Source organism: Phyllostomus hastatus, unplaced genomic scaffold, assembly GCF_019186645.2.
Source record: "Phyllostomus hastatus isolate PE091 unplaced genomic scaffold, TTU_PhHast_1.1 phas_scaffold_21, whole genome shotgun sequence".
Classification (NCBI taxonomy): domain Eukaryota; kingdom Metazoa; phylum Chordata; class Mammalia; order Chiroptera; family Phyllostomidae; genus Phyllostomus; species Phyllostomus hastatus.
Genome location: NW_025334017.1, coordinates 31,442,260 through 31,467,731, shown reverse-complemented (window position 1 = coordinate 31,467,731; position 25,472 = coordinate 31,442,260). Strand labels below are relative to the sequence as shown.

The window sequence follows — 25,472 nt, the reverse complement described above, 5'->3', positions numbered from 1 at the left end:
AATTCTCTCTCCTCTTCATCTTTTTCAACAATGGTTTGCAATTTCCCGTTTATTTAAATTTCAAGTAAATTTTGATTGATACTAAGACATTGAGAATAATACATTTTAGAGACATTGGATTCTGTTATCTTCCTCAGAAGAGTGCTGACTCTTGATTTAGAAGGGATTTGCATTATTTTTTATTACCCTAAACTTTGGTAGTTTTTATTTTATACTTTGCAAATGGCAATTTATGGAAAGCTTGAAGTATTTGCCCAGCACTATAACATGGCAGGATTCAGTCTCCAAACTTTGTCTCTCTCGTCAAAGTTTGGCCTTAATGTTTATCAGGGAAAGTCTAGAATACGTATTAGTTTACAGCATATGTTCATACTCCCAAGGGTCCTGGTGTCTCAGCTGGTAGTTAGAGATATCAACAACAGGTTGATTAGACCTTGCTAACTCTAGAAAAACTAACACCTAATTACCCATTACACTGCTGTTCCCTGATACTGCTTAACCTCTCCTTTCTCTGTTCTAGCAACAAAGCACAGGCAGGTGTTACTGGAAATACCTGGATAGTTTTACTCTGTAAATCTACAGCATCACCTTCAGCCATCAATTAATAGTGACAATGCACATGAACTCTTATAAACCCCTTGCTGCACAACTCTATCTTCTTGATGCTCTATTCCTCAAATTCTGGAATAGAGAGATAACGTTTTTTGTCTAAGGCCATACCACTCTGAATGCTCCTGATCTCATCTGATCTCGAAAGCTAAGCAGGGTCAGGCCTGGTTAGTACATGGATAGGGGAGATAGCATTCTTTTGCCTCACAAAATTTGTTTTGTGACAAATCTGGTATTGCCAAAATTGGGGTCAGAGGTATAAAGTGTTTCCATACTTCATAACCTGGAGATAATAGTAGACATTTTTACATTTATTGAGGATAATTTAGCTATGTCTATCTAAATATAAAATAGAGTGCTTCCATTTCTGGAACTGCATCTGAAGACTATTTCACAGGTACACAAGAATATACATCCAAAGTTCCCCTCTACACTTTGCAACCATGAAGAACAATGACTTCAAAAGGAGATTTATAAAATAATTTATAGTACAGACCTACCATATGCCATGTAGCTATGTATCATTACAAAAGAATGTAGTAGAAGGACACAGGGGGTCCAGAATAAAATCATAATATTCTATAAAAGTAAATATAGAGATTCAGAAAAATTCATGGTATACATGACTCCATTTGTTAAAAAAATACACAATGCATAAAAATATGCATAGATAATATGCACAAATATGTGTGCATGTATTTCTAGACCTGGCCTGGAATGAGAAGCACTAAGTTAAGAACAATCACTAACCTTGTGAAGCAGAAGTAAATGAGGGGCCATTTTGTTTTAGCTTTAAAAACCATATTTATTTCTAATATTTTGTGTTGGAAATATGTACTTTATTATTATGAATAATGTGATGTTCATCAAACTTAGATATCAACAAAAATGAAAATTAAATAGAAAATACAGATAAGAATGTTTAAAATAGGTATAATTTCTAATTTGTCTGGAGAATTAAAAAAGGAAAATAATTGAAATTCATGAATCCACAAGTCCTTGAGGAGATACTGGACAAAGCTGAGCATGTTATCTTAGGACACATGTCCTCTTTCTAAAACTGTCAGGGTTATGAGGCTTGTGAATTTATAAAATAGCCCAGAGATCAGTTTGTAGATGAAGGGATTCAGGCTTGCATTTAGTTATGAAGTCCAAATTGGAAGCTGTTCAGGCAGAAAACTAATAGAAATGGGTGATAGCTAATTAACCTAAGGCTTCAAAGTAATTGCTCTGCAGGAAGCAATTTAAAAGGGACCTTTCTCTTTTTTTACTTTGAAAATAATAAAATGCCCTATTTGACATTTGGTGAATGAGTAAAAACATATGCACACACCAAAACGCTGGTTTTTAAAACCTTCTACCTTATCCAACTTTTTAGTTCATTTTTTAAAAAGGCAAAAGAATCCCAAGACCTCTGGTCCATATCATCCAGTGAACGTCCCAGGCTTAGGACTTCGCCATATATGGCAGTAACTGAAGTGGATTTCTTAACTTACTAAGGTTAGGAGGATAAGGTTAGACTGATTAACTCAGTGCTAAGCCATAGGCCTCACCACCATTCAGTACTGTCAGCTACTCAGAACACACAGTCTGGTAGAGAAGAGGCTCCGCTAGCAAAGAAAGGGAGAGTGTAGGAATAATGTTCAACATCGCAAATTGGCCTCTGTCTGCCACAGTCTGCATCTCTGGCTTCCCATCTTTCTCGCAGGGTTTTTCATACTTTTTGTTAGTTTTTCTTTTTCAAATTAATTTATTGGAGTGCCAATGGTTAGTAAGACTCTATAGGTTTCAAGTGTACAATTCTATGATGCATCATCTGTATATTGCATCGTGTGCCCTCCACCCAAAGTCAAGTCTCCTTTCCGCATCATACGTTTGACCCCCTTTGCCCTTTACTACCCTCCACCCCTCCTTTCCCTCTGGTAACCACCATGCTGATATCTGTGTCTATGTGTTTTTGTTTGTTCATTTTTCTCGTCTTTATCTATTGATTCCTTTCTGTTTTATATTCCACAGGAGTGGAATCCTATGGCTTTTAACTTTTTCTGTCTGACTTATTTTGCTTAGCATGGTATTCTCCAATCATCCATTTTGTTGCTAATGGCAGTACTTCATCATTTCATAGCACTGAGTGGTATTCCATCGCATAAATGCACCACACACATTCTTTATCCAATCACCTCTCAAAGGACACTTTTGTTGTTTCCATGTCTTCACACTTCTGAAAAATATCCATACCTGTAATACGTAAATGCATTGCTTCTCAGAGGGAGAAGCCCCAAGGTTCTTGCATTTTCTTCGTCTAGTTCCAAACGCAGATGCTGTGGGTGGTATGGCCTCCCCTATTAGCCAAACTAATTTCCTTTCCCCCAGGTCAGCTCCGTATCTCTGAATGACACCTTCAAGGCACTCGAGCCTCATGTCTGACCACAAATGGGAAAATAATATCTGGGTGAAGAGTTCTCATCAGAGCATCTGCAACCATGGCTACTTCCAGATCCAAGCTTTAACAGCGCATAGACTAGTTTAGGTACATGCTGAGGACCAACTTCTCTGACCGTTATATAAACTTTGGGCTTTATATTACATGGCATGGCTACAACATATTAAATTCTCATAAATCAGTCTCTCCAGAAACATAGTCTTCTAGTTATTTCCAAGAGATATATATGCTCTCGGTGATGCCAGTCTCCTGTAGACCCAGTAGGGAAGTTTTTAGGATGCCTGCTGACAGTTGTCCAGAATTCAATTTTTGAAACTGCTTTCTTCCCAACCTCAGTTTTCACCTGTTGCAGTTCAGTCAGGAGTGTGTACATTTTGGACCAAAGCCTCTGGTTGACAACAGAGCAGTGCCATTGATTGTTTTAGGTCTGAGTCTGCTAGAATCAGGGGGGTGGGGCAGACTGTCCTGAAGCACAATGATTGGTGCGGGTAGCGGCATGCACACCAATAGGAGTTATCATGCTTTACCAAAACAAGGTGGAGTTAAGTTTTTAAGATCCAAAATGCATAGTAAACTCATAATTTATTTACATTTTATTTTTCAATTATAGATTACATTGAATATTATTTTATATTTGTTTCAGGTATACTTCATAGTACCTAGACAATCATATACTTTACAATGAGGTCCTCCAATATTATTAACCATATTCCCTATGCTGTACTTTAATTCCCTGGGACTATTTTGTGACTACCAATTTGTAGTTCTTAATCTCCTCACGTTTTTCAGTATTGTTGTTCAAGAGTATCTAAAATTAGATTGAAAACTACCAGGAGAGGGATCATGTTTTAGAACTGTTTGTGTGTTGAATCAGGTATAGATGATGAATCAGAGACATGGAGGATTTAACATTATCCACTGGTTTAAAATTACTAAACCCTGTATGTATGATAAATGACAAATCTTCTAGTATTCTGCTAGTTCTGTTTTATCTTTTTTAAAAATTAGATAAAATTATCATTCTAATTGTCATTTAGAAAATTATTTTAATCTGGGTCTTGTTAAACAATAATAAATCTCCTGGATTATTCTTATTTTATATAATGTTAATATCTACTTTTTTTGTTGTTTTTGCAGGATTTATTTATACATGTGGTGGAACTTTAAAAGGACTTAATGGCACTATAGAAAGCCCTGGTTTTCCATATGGATATCCAAATGGTGCAAACTGTACATGGGTAATTATAGCAGAAGAACGAAATAGAATACAAATTGTTTTTCAGTCATTCGCTCTAGAAGAAGAATATGACTACTTATCCTTATATGATGGACATCCCCATCCAACGAACTTTAGAACAAGGTTAGTATATTTTTAATGAAAGAAAATATTTTATGATAATAGCAGTTTTATCTCACAAACGATGCTTAACATTTGTGGTACAATTATAATAAAGCTGTATACACCATTTACTATTTATTTGGAAATATATTATCCCATGAACAAATTAGCTATGTGCCTCTGATTTTATACTACTAGTATATCAATATCTCACAAAAATGACTTTTAATTGAATTATGACCTCTTTAAAGTGGTTAAAGATATTATTTTTAAATATTTATCTCAAGGCTTCAGTTTTTTTTTTAATTGTTGTTAAATTACAGGTGTCCCCATTTTCCCCCCATTACTTTCCCCTGCCCTACCCACCCCCACATCCCACATTCAATCCTCTCCCCACCATTGTCTTTTTGGTAAAGTGAGTGCATACCATGTAATATGTCTTTGAGTGGTATGTACCCAATTTTGATATACAACAATATGCAAAAATAAACACATTTAAAATAAATATTCATATGATAATAACACATTATTTTTAGTTAATATATATGATTTATAAAATATAAATATCTGAAAAGTAGATCCTTTCATGTGAGCACCTGGAATATTCACATCTCTGTCCAGATAAATGAAATTGTTTATTTTTTAAAAAGATTTTATTTATTTCTTTTAAGCCCTGGCTGGCATAGCTCAGTGGATTGAGCGCGGGCTGCGAACCAAAGTGTCGCAGGTTCGATTCCCAGTCAGGCCACATACCTGGGTTGCAGGCCACGGCCCCCAGCAACCGCACATTGATGTCTCTCTCTCTCTCTCTCTCTCTCTCTCTCTTTCTCCCTCCCTTTCCTCTCTAAAAATAAATAAATAAAATCTTTTAAAAAAAAGATCTTTTTTTTAAAAGATTTTATTTATTTATTTTTAGAGAGGGAAGGGAGGGAGATAGAGAGAGAGAGAGAAACATCAATGTGCGGTTGCTGGGGGTCATGGCCTGCAACCCAGGCATGTGCACTGACTGGGAATCGTTTATTTTTAAGCTAGTTGGTAAAACAGATGTGAAAATTAGCTGACAGCCTGCCTGTTATTTCAGGTTTTTCTGAATTTCAGTTTGACAAAGAAGATATCTAAAAATAAATATTTTTGCTGTCTTATGAAAAAATTTCTTCTAAACATAGATCAACTCTTATTCTTCAAGTTCAAAATGCCAGATATTACATATTTCACTTAGTCCTAAATTTTTGCCAATGTGTGTATATTTTTCTTTAACTGTAGCTATTTTTCAAACTTCCAATTCAAAATATTCTAAGCAAATAACCTGTGAGAAGTAAAAGCTCTTTTACATTCTTGGCCATGTTTCTCATTGGAATGGCAGTTAAAAATGCCTGAATTGTTTCAAACTACATGTCTATGCAAAGATAAAGGCCACTAGAATGATTACAAGTGAGGTTCTGTTTTTCCATTTTTTCTCATAATACATTCAACACTTAATATTTCTATTTTTTTCTTTTTTTTGCACTGTTTAAGTCTTTCGATATCCATCCAATTAAAAATATACAGTATGGTTGACTTATCTGACAGTGTTATTTTTTTTTAAGTTTTTATTTATCATTAGAGAGAGGGGAAGGGAGGGAGAAAGAGAGGGAAAGAAACATCAGTGTGTGGTTGCCTCTCACATGCCCCACACTGGGAAGCTGGCCCACAACCCAGGCATGTACCCTGACTGGGACTCGAACCAGCAAGTCTTCGGTTCGCAGCCCTCACTCAGTCCACTGAGCTACACCAGCCAGAGCTGACTGTATTATTTCTGTGATCATTAATATTGTGATATTAAAAAGCTGGGTGTAAATGAACATTTGAATGGTTTTACTTTGGAGGCTATGCTGTCTTGGACAATACCCAGGAGTGAAATTCTGTATTATTGAGTCAATATAGTAAATATATATATATATATATATATATATATATATATATATATATATATTTACTACATATGTAAATATATATAACTAAAATATGAAACTCCCAAAAAGTTTCCCAAAATAGTTGCTCCATTTTATATTCTACCATAGTACTACAAGAGTTCTCTGATTGAACCACATCATGGTCAACACTTGAGGTTGTCAATATTGTGTTTTTACTTTGCATTTCACATTTCTGTGAATATTAAAAATATTAAGCACATTGTAAAAGTGCTATTAAAATTTACTGATATATCGTATGGAATGTGTGTTCAAATATTTTGCCTCCCTTCCAACTGGGTTGTTTGATGTGTCTTAATATTGAGATATGTGTCTTGATGCAATTTTTATGCCATTTTTTGACAAATATACACATTGTTAATTTTTTTTTCAATCTATGATTTGCTTTTTTCATTTTATTACAATATATTTTGATAAGCTTAAGGTTTAACTTTTGATAAAGTTTAATTAATATTTTATTCTTAGTACTTTCTATGTAGTCTAACACATATTTGCTTATCCAAAGATGGAAAAGTTAGTGCCTGGATTTCTTCAGAAGCTTTGGAATGTTAGGCTTTATATTTAGGATTATGACTGGTTTTGAAGGTGTGCAAGAGTTTAGATTCATTTTATTTCATATGGGTATTATAGAGAACAGGAATTAGGATGGACTGTGTTTTAAGGAATTGTAACAATGACAACTTAAATAATAGGGCCCAGTTAGCTTGTTCTGGGCACAACTATAATTATGCATATTTTAAGTCATTTCACCATATGATCTCACATATAAGTGGAAGATAATTAACAAAACAAGCAAGCAAAATATAACCAGAGACATTGAAATTAAGAACAAACTGACAATAGCCAGAGGGGAGGTGGGAGGAGATAATAGGGAGGAAAGGGGAAAGGGCTTTCAGGAACATGTATGAAGGATGCATGGCCAAAGCCAAAGCAGGGGGTAGGATCAAGGGTGGGAAGTGGGGATGGCTGCAGTGGGGGGGGGGGAGTGGTGGAAGAAATTGGAGACAAATATACTTGAACAACAATAAAAAATGTGAAAAAAGTTACTATCTGATCAACTAAATTTGCCTAGAGAAGCTTTGTCGGGGTTGTTGTTTTTTTTAAATTTCTGTGATAAAACTACATTTTATCCCTTTAGTTTTTATTATATTTTCAATAATATTCTATTGATTATGCTATTATAGTTGTCCCAATTTTCCCCCCTTGCGCCCCTCCTCCAGCACCCCACACTGCTTCAGGCAATCCCCACACCGTTGTTTGCGTGTGTAGATCACGTCAATAGGTTCCCTGTCTACTCCATTTCCTATGTTGTACTTTAATTTACATGCCCATGGCTATTTGGTAACTATTTATTTGTACTTGTTAATCTCCTTACCTCTTCACCCATTCCTCCAAACCCCCTCACATCTGGCAACCATCAAAACACTCTGTATCCATGATTGTCTCTGTTCTTCTTGTTGCTTAGTTTAGTTTTTAGAATCAATTGTTGACAGATATGTAATTATTGCCATTGTATTGTTTATAGTTTTGATATTCTTCATTTTCTTAAGTAAGTCCCTTTAACATTTCATATAATAATGGTTTCATGATTATGTACTCAAATATGGATTTATTCAAATTTACATAATGCCGATTGTTTTCCAAGTGATCATACCTCTTTACAATACCACCAACAATTTATGATGACTTATTATTTTTAAAATATTTTATTTATTTATTTTTAGAAAGAGGTGAAAGGTGGGAGAGAGGGAGAGAAACATCAATATATGGTTGCCTTTCATGTGCCACCTACTGGAGACCTGGCCCACAACTGGGCATGCGCCCTTGACTGGGAATGAAACCAGCAACCCTTTGGTTCACAGGCTGGTGCTCAGCCCACTGAGCCACACCAGCCAGAGCTAAGATGAATTATTTTTAATGTATAGTAACTTTTTGACAGTACACTGGGTGTCAAATGGTCTCATTATTCAAATTTGCATTTTTATAATTGAAATGAAGTTGAGCTTCTTTCCTTAGACCTCTGCAATAAAATGTTGAAAAAATTCTACTTGTTTAAAAATATTTTGTATATTTAACTGTAAGTTAAAAATAGAAAGAACAAGCCCATTACATATTAATATAAAAAAACTTAGTTTCATGAAAATAATTATATTTGCAAAACCAAAAATAATGGGAAGTTTGGCACCTAAAAATAATTTTGCAAATATCTTTAATGTATGCCTTTACAGAAGCATGTCTGCTCCAGCAGTACATCTGGGGGAAGACATGATTTTGATTTGAAATGTGTGATAATCTAACTTTACACACATATGCATTTGGAAAAGGAGATATTATTTAAAAGACTCTTTTAGACAATTGTGGATATTCTTCTTTGCTACCATATCAAAATTTGACTAGTGGTAATTCCTTAAAGGCTAGTAGTAGTGTAGAATCTGAAACCCGGTCAAAGGGCTTCTCATACTGTTACCTTAAATTCCACTGGTCACTGTTACCCCTCGTTTTTTATAATTAGTGATTCTGTTTATTTATTTATTTGTTTATTTATTTATTCATTGTTTTTAATTGAATTTATTGGGATGATATTGCTTAATAAAATTATATAGGTCTCAGGTATACAATTCTACAATATATCATCTACATATTATACTGTGTGTTCACTACTCCAGGTCAACACCCCTTCCATCACCATTTATTTCCCCTATTCCAATTTTTGCTTCCCTGCTCTGGTAATTACCATGTTGTTGTCTGTGTTTAGTTGTTTTTGTTTGTTTGCTTGTTTATTTTTGCTTAATGCCTTTACTTTTTTCTTTTTTTAAATTTTATTTTAATCATTGTTCAAGTACAGTTTTCTCCCTTTTACTCCCATTCCAGCCCACCCACCCAACCTTCCCCACTTCCCTCCCATTACTCCCCCCTGCTAGTTTTTGTCCATGTGTCCTTTAAATTTGTTCCTCTAAACCCTTCCCATTCTCCCCTGAAATTCCTTCCCATCCTCCCCTGAAATGCCTTTACTTTTTTCACCTAGTCCCATAACACCCCTCTGACAGCTGTCAGTCTGCACTCTACTTATGAGTCTGTTCTAAAGGGCCTTCTTTAAGGAAAACAAGAAGGAGAAGGAAGAGAAGTAGGAGAAAAAATAGAAGAGGAGGCAGAGGAAGAAGAAAACTGAGGAACCTAGTTAAAAGAATAAAATAGCAACAAATGTGTACCTATTAATAATCACTTTAAATGTAAGTAGCTTAAATGCTTTAATCAAAAGACATAGGTTAGTTGAATGGATCAGAAAATAAGAAGTATCTATATACTATCTACAAGAGACCCACCTCAGAATAAAAGCTATACACTGACTAAAAATAAAGGAATGGACAAAGATATTTTATGCACATGGAAATAAAAATAAAGCTGGGGTAGCAAAACTTATATCTGACAAAACAGACCTTAAAACAAAGGCTATAGTAACAGACGAAGAAGTAGACTACATAATAATAAAGGGAGCAATCCAACAAGAAGATACAACCTTTTAAGAAGTGTATTCATTCAACATAGGAGTACCTAAATATGTAAAGCAGATCTTGATTGACATAAAGGGAGTGTTGACAGTAATATTGTCATAGTCAGGTATTTTAACACTCTACTGACTTCAATGGATAGGTCTAGCAGACAGAACATCAACAAGGAAACATCAGCCTTAAATGACACACTAGATAAGATGGATTTAATTGATTTTTTTCAGAGCATGTTACCCCAGTGCAGCAGAATATTCATTCTCTTTTTTTTGCATTTTTGTATATTTGTTTTCAAATATATTTTATTGATTATACTATTACAGTTGTCCCACTTTTTCTCCCCTTATTCCCCTCTGCCCTGCACCCCTCTCCCATCAGCATTCCCCCCTCCTTCATTCATGTCTATGGGTCATGTATATAATTACTTTGGCTTCTCCATTTCCTATACTATTCTTAATCTCCCCTTGTCTATCTTGTACCTATAATTTATACTTCTTATTCCCTGTACCTTTTTCCCCATCTTCCCTCCTTCCCCTCCTTGCTGCTAACCCTCCATGTGATCTCCATTTCTGTGATTCTGTTCCTGTTCTAGTTGTTCATGTAGTTTGTTTTTGTTTTTGTTTTTAGATTCAGTTGTTGATAGTTGTGAGTTTGTTGTCATTTTACTGTTCACATTTTTGATCATCTTCTTTTTCTTAGATAAGTCCCTTTAATATTTCATATAATAAGGGCTTGGTGATGATTAACTCCTTTAATTTGACCTTATCTGGGAAGCACTTTATCTGCCCTCCCATTCTAAATGGTAGCTTTGTTGGATAGAGTAATCCTGTATGTAGGTCCATGCCTTTCATGACTTTGAATATTTCTTTCTAGCCCCTTCTTGCCTGCAAGGTTTCTTTTGAGAAATCAACTGATAGTCTTATGGGAACTCCTTTGTAGATAACTCTCTAGACCACATTTTAGGACACAAAAGAAGTTGTAATAAATTTAACAATGTTGAAATCGTATCAAGCATCTTCTCTGACCATAATGGTAGGAAACTAGAGATCAGTCACCAAAAAAACAAAACAAAACAAACAAACAAAAAAGCAATAGCTGAGAAACACACACAAAGACATGGAGGCTAAATAGTATATTGCCAAACAATGAATGGGTTAACAATGAGATCAAGGAAGAAATCAAAAGATTCCATGAAGCAAATGAAAATGAGAGTACAACAACCGAAATCTATAGGACACAATGAAAGTAATTCATAGCAATACAGTCTTTCTCAAGAAACAAGAAAAATCTCAAATAATCTAAGTTTATACTTAAAGAAACTTGAAAGAGAACAACAGACAAAGCTTAAAGTACTGCAAATAGAAGGAAATACATAATAAAGATCACAACAGAAATAAACAAAATAGAGTCTAAGAAATATAAAATATCAATGAAACCAAAATCTGGTTCTTTGAAAAGATAAGATTGACAAACATTTAACCAGACTCATCAAGAAAAAAAAAGAGAGAGGACCCAAATAAATATAATCAGAAATGAAAGAGGGGCAGTAACAACTGACACCAAAGAAATACTTGTGTTTTTCTGGATAAAGAAAAGAATAATCATGTTGGGCGCAGGTTGAAAATAAAATGTTTGATTTGGTATGTTAAGTTTTAAAAGCCTACTAGGCATACAAGTAGTGACAACAAGTGGGTGTTTGGATATACAAGTCTGGAGCTGAGGCAGGAAGGACAGCAGTTAAAAGCATGGTTGTAGATGAGAACACGGTGAGGCAGAAAAGCTGTCTGAGGACCGAGGTATTGGCACTTCAGGCACAGAGACTAGGGAGGTCAGGCAGCCCCAGCAGAGGGGATGTAAAAGGCAGAGGCCTGGGAACTAAGAGGAAACTGAGAGAGAAAGGAATCTTAGGAGTGAAGTGAAGAAAGTCAAAGAGGTACAATGACATGAAACATTTTAGTCATTTTATTTGACAATGTAGAGAATAATTTTTAAAAATACTTTATATACAGTAAAACATTTCCTAACAGTATAAGGACTAATTTATGACTTAATTTTAATTAGTCCAATTAAAAATGTTTGGATCTGAAATATGATTATTTAAAAGTACTAGGTTAATGGTTGAGTGATTTTGCACTTGACATTAAAAATTTTCATTTGATAACACTAAATTAGTTCATAAATCATGTCCAAATTCACTAGTTAATTAGGTAGAGAAATGAGTGTACATATGTTCTATGTCATTGCATTCTCATATTAATTATTCTCCATGATGTATTCCAATGAAGAGAGATTATAATTTGATTCAACCTAAAATGACTACAAGAAGTTTACAAGGTGCTATGTATTCATAAGTTGTGTGTATGTCTGTATCATAAGAAGTTTTCAAGATCTTATGTCATTCACCAGTTGTGAGTTTTGTAGATAGATAGATAGTTATAGATGTAGATAATAATATCAATGTGCAGCTGTGAAAATTATTAAAAAGTGGTGTTGGACATAGTGGGTATAATTAATGGTTATGTACATCTTGTAAGAGTAGTCATATTCTCAAATGCTTTTATCCAATAGCTTTGAAATTAAAAAGTTGACTTAAACAGAAACAAAACTATTCTGAAGAAGTCATCACTTTCCTAAATTTTAGATTGTCTAAGTTAGATTGTATGGTTCCTTTATAGAACATCTTCAATCACTACCAACTTAAAAATATATTGAAAACTCTGCAATTACAGTGTTCAATTTTATGTACCATATAATACTACTTCTTACTACAGTTTTTACTTGTATAAATCCATAAAATTGGTGAGGACACAGAATCCCAAAACCTTCCTTATAATACTTTTAGGTTGATTAAATTTAATAGCCATTTTCATCACTGGATCATATGACAAAGAATATAGACCACAAACATACACACACACACACAGATGAGTCACAACATTATCTACATAGTGTTATCATTTCATCAGTCCCTACATTATCTATGCAGAGACATTGAATGCACAGTCATTTTTTCTTTTTGGAGCAAACTCTTTAAAATCTGAAAAAATAGACAAACAAAATTCCATACTTCTAATATATGTGTTTTAAATATATAAATAAATAATATTAATATAAATTTTGCTAAATCTGAAAGATCATCATAATGCCTTCCTGGGAATTAGAAAGAGCAAATAGTTTCTTTTTAAAGAATTAACTGTCTTTATTTTTTTTTCTTTTTTTATTGTTGCTCAAGTAGAGTTGTCTCCATTTTCCCCCTCTACCCTCTTGCCCCACTCTTCCCGCCACCCACCCTTGATCCTACCCACTTTGGCTTTGTCCATGTGTCCTTTACTCAGGTTCCTTGACAACCCTTCCACTATTTTCCCCTAATCTCTCTCTCTCCCCTCTCCTCTGGAAATATGAGCAAAATGAAAAGGGAACCAACTGTACAGGAAGATATATTTGCAAATGATACCTTGGACAAAGATTTGATCTCCAAAATATACAAAGAACTCACGCAATTCCAGTCCAGGAAGACAAACAATACAATTAAAAAATGGGCAAAGGGACTGGACAGACACTTCTCCAAGGAGGACATACAGAGGGCCTGGAGACATATGAAAGTATGCTCAGCATCACTAGCCATCAGAGAGATACATATTAAAACCACAATGAGATACCACTTCATACCGGTCAGAATGGCCATCATAAACAAATGAACAAACAACAAGTGCTGGTGAGGTTTTGGAGAAAAGGGAACCCTAATGCACTATTGGTAGGAATGCAGACTGGTGCAGCCACTGTGGAAAACAGTATGGAATTTTCTCAATAAATGAAAGCTGGAACTACCTTTTTACCTGGCAATTCCACCCCTGGGATTATACCCTAAGAATCCTGAAACACTAATTCAAAAGAAAGTATGCACCTCAATGTTCATAGCAGCACAATTTACAAAGCCAAGTGCTGGAAGCAATCTAAGTGCCCATCAGTAAATGAGTGGATCAAAAAACTGTGACACGTTTACACAATGGAATACTATACAGCAGAAAGAAAGAAGAAGCTCCTACCCTTTTCAATAGCATGGATGGATCTGGAGCGCATTATGCTAAGTGAAATAAGACAGGCACTAGAAAGACAAATATCATGTGATCTCACCTATAAGTGGAACCTAATCAACAAAACATACAAGCAAGCAAAATATAACCAGAGACATTGAAATAAAGAACAGACTGACAGTAACCAAAAACAGCCATTAATTTTCAGTTAAATTCTTATTGATGTCTATTGCATACCTGGTTCAAACAAATAATTGTCGATATGGAAGAATGCAAAGTATACATTTGTAGAGTCATGATTTTTTTTTCTTAATGAATGTCAGGATTTGGGGAAGCTGGGAGCGTCACTTGACTCAGTTTCTGGAATTGTATTCCTAACAGCAAAATTCTCATCTGATCTCTTCATATCTTTGTCTCTTCCTCCCTCCTTCTCTCACCCTCTCCCTCCTTCTCCTCCTCTTCCTAATTGAGAAGCTTCACCAATGACTGGGAGGTAATAATGCTCTGATCTCTTTCTTTGTCATTGTTTTGCTTTAAATTTACTGTAGCAAACAACATATAATCAGCCTTTACTCATTTAAATCCAAGGTAATCAAAAGTTATAGGAACGCTAAATTGGAAGAAAGAAAAAATGTAGAAGAGCATAATAGCATATATTTGAAAAACTACACTTGTTCAAATAATCCAAGTTTATTATAAGTCTCAATAATTGGCTACTACAGGAAGAAAATTCTGTTAGGTGTGTAAAAGAATTTTCTAATTCTCACATTCTTCATTAGGAGTGGATAACAATAGTAACAAATACTTTTGTAATGGTTTATAAATGCCATTGCTCCAAGTGGCATGCTTGTATTAACTTATTTAAAAACTGACAGAAACTTAAAGGGTAGGTTATAAATATGTTCATTCACATTTTGACAGAAAACAGAATGGGAGGGAAGTAACCTGCCCAACACCACAAAACAGTAAATGGCAACACTGAGATGTACTCCAGGTACTTTACTCAAGAGTTATCAGGTAACATGTTTATTCTACTTAGATGAGCCCTGGGTAGGTTCATTATCAAATTACGGTAAAAAAAATATTCAGCATGTGATAGGAGCTCTGTTACATTTTTACAAGCAATATCCCATTTGATCCTCATAATTCGACTATGGGATAATTTCTAGTATTAAACTTATTTTATTTGGATATAGCAGTAAACCCAATATCAAAGTGATGATAAACAGTAGAATATATCTTTTCCAGTTGTATAGTCTAGAATCCAAGCTCATAGTCAATAACTTCAACTGCTTCTTAAAAACCCCAGACTTTGGAAATAATATGTTCATTAATAATATCAGGTGTTTATGCACCTGGGGACACTGTTAAATAGATTTAAATATCTGACATTGATTAAATGTCCAACATAACATTACTGTACTTCAAGTTTTCTCCATGCCTGAACTGGACTGCCTTTGGAATTATAATAATTTATAGCTTTAAAGATAAATGAATCAATAAATTTAATAAAAACTGAGATTATGAAGCAAGGACAATATTTGCAGCAGAAAGAGAAGAAATTGAAAAGGTTGAATTTTGAAGAAAATTTCTGGTTATATTTTATGTGGTTACCATAAAAATATTGATCTTTAATATGAAATTCCACATCTTTGGGAAAAAATGAGTTTTATATACAAGTTCCAGCACAAATAATGCTCCCTTTTTATTGCAAAATCTTTTATTACAAAGTCATAAACATGCAATTGTGTAACATAACAATATGACACTCAAGCACACCATATGATATCTTAGGTAAAATGTTCAAATTAAAACTATAAATTATTACACTCATATTATCACAACCACACTTAAGCAGGCCTCACTTCTGTTGAAGTCTGTATGGATTGACTCTGGATATAATGAGTTAAGGATATTGTCAGCTGTTTTCTTTATTGGGTAGAGATTTCTTACATTTTCCCATTCCTTGGGGTTCATACAAAAAAATACAGTACTTATATCAGAAAAGAATTTAATAATAAAATTCTAAATTTAAGTCTGAGCCATTGGGTGTTACAGAAAGCTTGCACTAACTTTCAGGAAATACGGAATTTGCAGAAATTGTGGGAAACCATCAGTGATGAGTTCAATTGTTTGTAGCACCAAAACAGGTATATAAATAAGAATTTTGGTAAGCTGGTAGAAAAACTTCACCTTTAACACACACTACAGTCCATGCAGCTACTGGCCAAGGCATAATGATGCTGACACTTTTAATTTACATTTCAAATATGTTAAAAGTGTGTTCTTTGGCAAAATCTAACAGAGAAGCCAGTGACAATTAAAGATATTCTGGCAAGTGTAGTTCTAAAATTTAAAGGCATTTAATACAATGGAAAGAATAGAAAACAGTGGCAATGAATTCTGACTGCTTATCTATTTATCTATATGTTTATGATGTTCATAGTTATATCCATATTTACCCCAATCCCTATCCATACATCTATCAGCATCTATTTAATTTCTAAATCTAGAGCTATACCTAGCACATGGTCCTAACATTATGAATTCGCCTTTCTCACACATGATGCCTTCTTCAGGAATTTTTGTATTTGATAGAAGCTTCAGATCATTTACTTTCAGCAAATGATATAATTATTCAAATATTGCCACAGCCATCTTTTCCTTTAATAGTACAATTACTGCCATCTTCACATAGCCATGAGTTATTTGCTGTGCTTCATGAACCCAGATATCAATAGAGTATGCTTGATTTATTCTCACAGAACAGTCATTACTTTAAACATCTACTTGTTCCTGCAATTTCCTCATTCGTTTTGAAATTAAATAGGTTAATAGTTTGTTTCAGCAGAGAATTCCCTTTATATCACCTGCTTCATTTCTAAGAACTGTATAACCAAAGCAAAATTGTAAGATAATTCATATCCACAAATCTTACTGTATGTCATGATAAATCACTGTGAAAATGTTGGTGTTATAACACAATTTATCTCAGCCATAGCATGCCAGATTTAGATGGAAGGGCAATGGATTTTGAATCATAACAGTAATGAAATTGATTTTTAGTGGCTATTTTTTTAGGTTCCAGAAAATACATTAGGCAATTCCTCATGAATTCTCTTACTTAACAATCACATTTTGAGATTTGGGTAATGTTACCACTTTTATTGTTAAATAAAGCCCCCCTGTCTCCTTCACTCTGTTTCACCACTCCTCCTGTCTATTTCTCCCCAATCTCATTATAAGCAGTAATATGCTACAAAGTTTTTTAAAATTGAATTTATTGGGGTGGCATTGGTTAATAAAATTATACAGGTTTCAAGTATATAACTCTACAATACATCATCTGTATGTTGCATTGTACATTCACCACCCCAAATTAGGTCTCCTTCTGTCACCATATTTTTATGTTTATAATTTAAGAGATGTAGCTGTAAACCTTTGACCAAAATGGAAATCACAAAGGAATTTAGAAAACTGTTTGAATAGGTCTCCTGTGGGATGTAGCTTATACAGGACAGAAAGAAAGAAAAAGAAGAAAGAAAGAAGGAAAGAAGGAAAGAAAGAAGGAAAGAAGGAAAGAAGGAAAGGAAGGAAGGAAGGAAGGAAGGAAGGAAGGAAGGAAGGAAGGAAGGAAGGAAGAAAATTTAGTTTTAAGTGTTTTTATACTCTAGAGAAACTGCTACGTAAGTGTAGCAGTGAAGTTTTACTGGTGAAGTTTTACAAAGATGTTGATGAAAACACAGTGGACAAATTCTAAAGCACCCAAATGTCCACCAACAGTAGAATGAATCAATGAAGTATGTATGTCTAAGACAAGGTATTCCCATACAGGAGTGGTTCTCAGAATGTGATCCATGGATCCTTGAAGGTCCTGAGGCATTGTTGGGGGTCCACTAGATAAAAACTATTTCCATAATAATATTGAGTCATTATTCACCTGTTTCACTGTGCTGGCCTTAGTTCTCATGGTACAAAAGTAATGGTGGGAAAAACAGCTGGTGCATTAAAGAATCTTAATTAGTCATCTCAAACTATACCAGTATTTACCAGTCACTGAATTCTTTACTGTAGCATATCTATAATGCAAAAAAAAAAAAAAAAGAAAGAAAGAAAGGAAGAAACCCAGTTGTACTTAAGAATGTTTATGTTGAAGCTATAAATAATTTCATTAATATCAACCCACTAGTATCCTTGTTTTTAATGAATTTTGTGGCCAAATAAAAAGTATGAAAAAGCCCCTTCTTGTTCCTGCAAAAATATAATGGTTGTCTCAATGAAAAACAGTTACATGCTTGAACTGGCAGCTGAGCCAGCCACTTTTTTGATGAAACAAACTTTTTACTTAGTGTGGTTACTTTTAACCACATAAATTATGGTTAGTTGCACTTGCCTATTTGGTATATGTTTTCTTAAAAAAATAACTTGACTTGTTCCTTCAAGGAAAACAACGGACAAGATTTGTTGTCCATAATAAAGTCTGAGTTTCCAAGTAAAATTAACTTATTGTGGTTGGCCATTTGAAAATGAAATAATAAACGCACACTTCAAATTTTCTCAGCTTCAATTTAAGTAGGGTGAAGATTGCAAGATCCAGTACACAAAATCCCTTTGGGGTTCTCAGTAATGCTTTAGAATGTAAGCAGACCTAAGACAGGGTTGAGAACTACTGCTATACAGCAATAAACATATATGCTCATTTCAGTATAGGTTGATCCTACACATAGAATGTTGGTAAAAAATAGCAATTATGTAAAAATATAATTCTATTGCATACACATTTTACATAATAACTAAAATGAGAAAAATCAAAAAGGCAATACAAAGAAATAAAAAATTATGTATTTTCATTCATTTTAGAAAAATTATATCTTGTGAATGTGCTTTTTTAATTTTTAATTTTTATTTAGGATTTAGAAAGTTTCAATTATAAATTACCATAACATATTTTATTTTTTTATTTTTAGAGAGGGGGAAATGAGGGAGAGAAACATTGTTGGTTGTCTCTAGCACACCCCAAACCTGAAACCTGGCACACAACCCAGGCATATGCCATGAGTGGGAGTCGAACTGGCGACCTTTCAGTTTGCAGGCTGGTGCTCAGTCTGAGCACACAAGCTAGGATTTATAAATTACCTTTCATATAACTGTATAAAATTGCTTGTAAATTATTAGCCAAATAAGTGATAATTTATTGGGTAGAATGTCAAATACTTGTTCTGTGAATATATGCAATATTAAACAAAAAGTAATTGCATATAATAGAACTTACTAGATAAACTGATAAAAACAAAATTGCTCTTCATTTTTAAAACATGAAAACAAGATTTTATGTTTAGGTCACATCTCTTAGTATTAAATTTCACTAAATACTTCCCACTCTTTGTAAATATTTTTAACAATTGACAAAATTGTAAATGTTTAGTTGTAAAAGTCAGAAGCACAAAGTATGCACAAAGACACATTCTCGCAATTTTTATATTCATATTTTCCAAACTTTGAATTAATATTCTCGTATAGATGAAGAATATGATATAATATCTAGTAATTTACATAAATAGTAAATTAATATACTTCTCTATATTTACAGTAATCACCTTTGATAAGTGACATAATCAACATGTCATAAATTCAGGTATATGTGTATAAATGAACATGCATAACTTATACAAAGCTTGGGGATGTGATAAAATTACTATAATGCTCTTTAAACCCTATTAGTTAAAATATCTATTACTCTAACAATTCATTCCTTTTTGTTTTAGGTTGACAGGATTCCACCTGCCTCCACCAGTGACAAGTACCAAATCTGTGTTCTCACTACGTTTGACCAGTGATTTTGCAGTTAGTGCTCATGGGTTTAAAGTATATTATGAAGGTAAGTGGTGGTGATATAAAAGGACCGCGGCACAGTGTAATGTTAGTCAAACTGAAATTCTCCAAGGTGGAAATGGAAGAATCATCTGGAAGAAAAATACAGTTCTTCTTGCGATCTCAAATCCTGTCCTCAAATTCACTTTGTTATTCATCATTAATATATGTGTATATTAAAATGCTAAAATTAATTGGTTCTTATGTTCCATGGCAGTGCACCTAAACAAAAAAGTCTTTCCCTTAAATCTTAGGAGATGAGACCAAGAAATCACTAAAAGGTTAGATGTTAATGGAAGGGAAAAAAAGGTGAGAGAAACAGGAAACCAGGCCTGATTAGAGAATCAGGCACTCTGATCCCCGCCCCGTTCTCCCCTGAGCTTTGCTTCTCTGCCAGGAAACAAACTAGTAATCTGTCTTCTCTGCAGGTTGGAGTCTGGAGTAAAAGGCCACTAAGACATGAGAATTAACATCTTCCATTGTAAACTAACCTTTCCAGACCTACAGTTCTATAATACCTTAATACCAAAATGGAAACTTAAAAAGCTCTTGACACTGAAGGGTTTTTTGTTGTTTTTGTTTAAGACTTTATTTATGTAGTTTTAGAGAGAGGGGAAGGCTGAGGGAAAGAGAGGGAGCAAAAGTGAATGTGAGAGAGGCACATGATCAGGGGCCTGGCCTGCAACCCAGGCATGTGGCCTGACTGGGAATCCAACCAGTGACCTTTTGGTTTGCGAGATGATATTCAACTCACTGAGTCACACCAGCCAGGGCTGTACTGAAGGTTTTTATCTAGAAGTTTGTTACAAATTCATTTGACATCAAAACATGACCTGAACTGATTAGAGGTCATTTATAATCTTTATTTATCCTGCATAGTGAGGGACTTCATGCGCCACTACAGAAATATTGTTTGATAATAGAGTGTTACCCCAGGCTCTGTTGAGGGTATTAAAACTCTATAGAATCTGCATGTTTTTTTTAAATGTCAGAAAATTCTAATGCAAAATAACTTATTCCTGAGGCTTTGAGAGAGGTCACAGACTTGTAAATTTTTTCTGTATGTAATTTGACAATATTCTCACCTAGTTTAGTAACAGCCCATGCCTTACCCATAGGAATAGTAGGTCAGAGTTCACCACACCTCCCAGGACTCTATCATCCAGACCTAATATTTTCATAAGAGATACACAAACATAGTAGCAGGGGTGGTTACTCTCTACAGCACTTGATAATTCAAAATATGACATGTTAAAAAGCACACTAGAGAACAATCACATAGGAAGTACAATTGCTGTAGGATAAAGGTTAACAGTTTACATTTCATCCAGTGCTACCTTTCTCACTAGGAAATAAAAATGCCCTTTAGCAAACAATTCGGTAAAAATATTTTCTCTTTTTCACATCTTAAACTATGCCACATTACAACAGTGCTGATCACTATTTTCTACCTAATACATTTCTGAAACTACATTTCTGTCTTGTCTAGCAAGGGTGGCTGCATTCCAGCACTTATTTTCCTCCATTGTGTGAGTAATAATCATTATTTTAAAGGTGTTTTTGCAACAGTTGAATATTTTTATCTTGGCAACTTAATTCCTAGTTTTAAACACAGTGATTTCATTTTAAATAATGTAATTTTGGCAACATTGAAGGAGTCAGTAATACAATAAGTTTCTACTTAATGGAAAAACCTGTCTCCGTGCATCAACATACAAAGGTATTTTGGGCTTGTTGATTCTTTCAGTAAGTATTAAGTATGCTGAAAATGTAGCAACTTGGAAGATGAATTATGATGTTGATGTTTTCTGGTGTGACTGTCAAGTTTTATAAAATATGCTAAAAAATATTTTCTAAGCTCCCTATTGTTTCTATATATGCAACATTAAATTTCTGCCTGACTTTTCTGCTTCAGTGAAATGGACTCATATATCTTCAGGACATTTAAATGCATGTGTGGGAGTTCCTGACTTAAAATACAAGCTGCTAGGCATCCAGGTAGTATTAAGGAAATGGCTACCATGCTGCAGAAATCTTCAGGTATTGATTTATGATGGGTATCCTTTACTGTGTATATTAGTTTTATATTGCTACCAAAACAAATGACCACACATGTAACATCTTAAAACAGCAGAAATATATCTCATATTGTCTGCTCAGGATCTCAAAGGCTGAAATAAAAAATGTCAGCATCTTGGGCTCTTATCAGAAGATTCTGGAAAGAATCTACTGCTCATAGCTCCTACAGGCCTCGCTCTTCCATATACTCTCTTTCCGGGGCCCTATATCTGAAAGCCAATGAGTGACTGGAGCAGTGAGATGCTCTCACACTTGGAATCTCTCAGCCTTCATCTTCTGACACATCTCTCTACTATCTTTTTTCCCTGCACTTATCTGACTTCAGCTGGAGGTATTTCTCAGCTTTTAAAGATCTATATGATTGCCTCCGTTCCTCCCACCCTGGGTAATCAAGGCTAATGTCTCTCTCTGTTAAAATCCTGAAACTTAGCTATATCTGCAAAATCTTTTTTGCCATGTAGCATGACATATTCACAGGTTCCTTATGAGATTTTTTAGGGAAAAAGTGATGGGCTTCATTTATCTCGTTCGGACATTATTCCAAAGTAGATTGTTACAATTTTGTTAGTGTTTTTATTATGAAACTTTTTATTAAGTTACACTTTTTAAAAAATGCGTAACAGGCCCTGGCTGGCGTAGCTCAGTGGACTGAGCGTGGGCTGCGAACCAGGCATTGCAGGTTCGATTCCCAGTCAGAGCACATGCCTAGGTTGCAGTCCATGGTTCCCAGCAACTGCACATTGATGTTTCTCTCTCTCTTTCTCTCTTTCTTTCTCTCTCTCTTTCTCTTTCCCTTCCCTCTCTAAAAATAAATAAATAAAATCTTTAAAAAGAAATGTGTAAGAGTAAACCGGGGCTTGGCCACATGGTGCCTTGACACATGGCCAACAATTAGTGTTTCGGGAAACCGGTTTTTATTAACAGGGTTCCAACCTTAGTGGGGCTGAGAGCACTCAAGCTCAGAGCCCTCCTCTCCCATGAGACCCAGCACTTCCTGCTCTCCCCACAAGACTTTAAGCCAAAACCACGCCCAGAAGTTCCCCATAACCTTATCTCTTCTTAAGCCAGCTGCACAAATGGATCTCTATCCTCTCTAAAATGTGCATTCACGGGTTTCGGAGTCGCCGACCTCTCGCAGCAGCTCTCTCCTTGAGGACCTGGGGTACATTGTTCTCAGCCTCCATGTAATGGTCCAGGGAAACATGTGCCCTGTTACATTGGATCATGATGGAGTCCAGGAAGCCACGTGTCCCAAGAGAGTGGCTTCTCCGTACATCTTTCAGGGAAGCACATGTCTGCAGCTCTATAGTCCCAGTCCCAGTTCAGCTTCAAGCATCTCCTACGAATTCGTGCTTTGTCAGGAAGGTCCCCACACAGTCCCATCAGTTACGCTCCTGTCTTCGCCTTCTTACTCCAGACCTCATGGCATGCTCTTATTGCAAACCATGTGGCTTCCCCCTTATATACCAGACATCATAGATGACTCCCATCTGTACCCTTTCAGACTGCTTGGCTACTTCTTCCCCAGAGAATAAGTAGCTCCTCTCACTACTGACCCATGGCTTCTTCCTTCTCTCTCAGCCTGCCCTTATTATAAATGCCCAGCCCAGGACTTCCTGTGTGACCACACAGTTTCCCCTGTATCTTTTACCTTCCTTTGGCTGCCATCTTAAGTCAGGGCAAGAGTTCCCAGTGACTTCTGGGGTTGGTATCTGCCTCCCCTGGCTCTGTCAGGAGTCATTATATATTCTTAAAGTCAAGTACACCTTTTGCTCTAGGCAGCAGTCCCCTACCCTTCAAGAAAGGCACAGCTATTAACTTGTCATTGTTATGCAAGTATCTTAAAGGGCATATCATCTTCTTCCTCCCACCCCCAACCACAGGTTGTAGGGTTTTTCTCCTATTTTCAGGGAACCTTTGAATCCCATTACAAAAGGTTTCCATTTCTTCCACAATTCAGTTTTTTTTTATGTCATTTTTGGAAATCAAATAGTTCAGGGATGTTTTGAATAAGCAAATCTCTTTTGTAGATAAAGTTTCTCAAAACACCTATAATAAATAAGCATCTACATCTGTAGCTATATTATCAGCATATCCTGAAACCAAAGTAAGAAGGTTTTCTTGTTCCCACAATCCACTTAATTTGTTGTTTTAAAATGTGAATATTTTTATTCTTTAAATTTCTGTTTTGGATGATAATTCTTATCACCACTTTTTTACGACTGCTTGAGTCCAGTTTAAAACAATTATTATATGTTAGGGTGACCAGGGATGTGGGCTGTGAAAGAATTCACAAAGAGAAGAAAATGCAGACAGCAAAGTTTTATTTTTTACTTTCCCAAGAGACGAAAAGGGCTAGGTGCGGAGAAATGCACCAGCCTCGAGGTGTAGGGACTGTGAATTTTTATTGGATCAAAAAGGGGGAGGAATTTGTAGCTGGGTAATCATGGCAATTAGTTGTAAATCTGGAGGTTTCAGGCTGATAGTGCAGGCTTCAGTTTGTTTCACTGTTCTCTTTGGGTTCAGGGTCTGGTTGCTCTACTCTTGTATGTCCTGCTTGTATATGTTTTAAAACACCTGCGCCAGGAAGGCTTTTAGTAATCTTCCCAGTCCTGAGAATGGAGGCTCAGAGAAACAACAGTTCATTATGCCTGGCAGACTTAAGGAAAGAGAGGTAGCTAGCTCTGGTAAAGAGGGCCTACAAGGGGCTTTTCTTTTCTTTCATTATATAGTCCTCAAATTTTCTTTTAAGTAGTAACTTTACTAGAGACAACAAGTCTGCGCAACAGCCAAGTGAGATATATCATTTTTCTTCCTGTAAACTATTGATGAGTACAAGCAGGCAGCCCACCAGCACTCTGAGGTCTCCTGTCTTCAGATAAGTTGGAAGTTCACTTACACTTCTCTTTTTCCTGAAAGTTAAAGCAACATTCAATGTCAAATTCCTACTGAACAATGCATGTGCCATTGTTGCGCGGTCCTGAGAAACTTCAGGAAAAGTAAATAAATTTTACTATATTGTGATGATAGGTGTGTGTGAAGAGCGAGCATCAGTGCTATCACAGTGTAAGTTTTCAGGCAGGTGGCCTGCACGAGCCAGCATCTTTCTTGATTTGCCATGCCACTGGTCCAACACCTAGAGGACTGTTTCTTTTTATAAGAAGGATTTGGAAGAGGACGATGAATTTTCTTTCTGTGGTATGACACCTTATGTAGTTTATCTGAGCTATTCACAACTTATCCAACTGTTCTATTTATGCAAGTAACCAGCTGTTTTATAAATTTCTTAACCTCCTTCATGTTCTTATTAGTGAAATTAAAGATCCTTTTTTTTCTAGGAAGATCAAGGGAATGATCCTCAATATTATCACCAAAGTTGCATTTTTTATTATTGTAGGTTTCAGCTGTCATAATCTCTTGAATACTGGTCCAGCCCTGGCCATTCAAATGCAGCTGCCTGCAATTTATTTTGATAGAAAATAAACCAGTGGTGTGCTCAGTTCCTTGGCCCCTGGGGAAAAACATGATGGGTGTGTTTAATTTCATTAACTGTAATACAGCTGACGAGAAAAATATATAAAATCAGCATCATACAACTTAAATACTAGCATTTGAAACAAA

The 25,472-nt window shown here is 35.2% G+C and overlaps 1 protein-coding gene and 1 pseudogene across 3 annotated transcripts in view; one reads left to right on the top strand and one right to left on the bottom strand.

The window, feature by feature from the left end:
* CSMD3 (CUB and Sushi multiple domains 3) overlaps nucleotides 1-25,472 on the top strand; it is an 891,194-nt gene that overhangs the window by 92,433 nt on the left and 773,289 nt on the right. For all 3 annotated transcript variants that reach the window (XM_045861257.1, XM_045861256.1, XM_045861255.1), the window contains exons 2-3: nucleotides 4,190-4,412; nucleotides 19,667-19,779. In XM_045861257.1, coding sequence (XP_045717213.1) covers nucleotides 4,190-4,412; nucleotides 19,667-19,779 — 336 coding nt within the window. The remainder of the gene's footprint in view (nucleotides 1-4,189; nucleotides 4,413-19,666; nucleotides 19,780-25,472) is intronic.
* LOC123833149 lies at nucleotides 23,901-25,262 on the bottom strand (annotated as a pseudogene).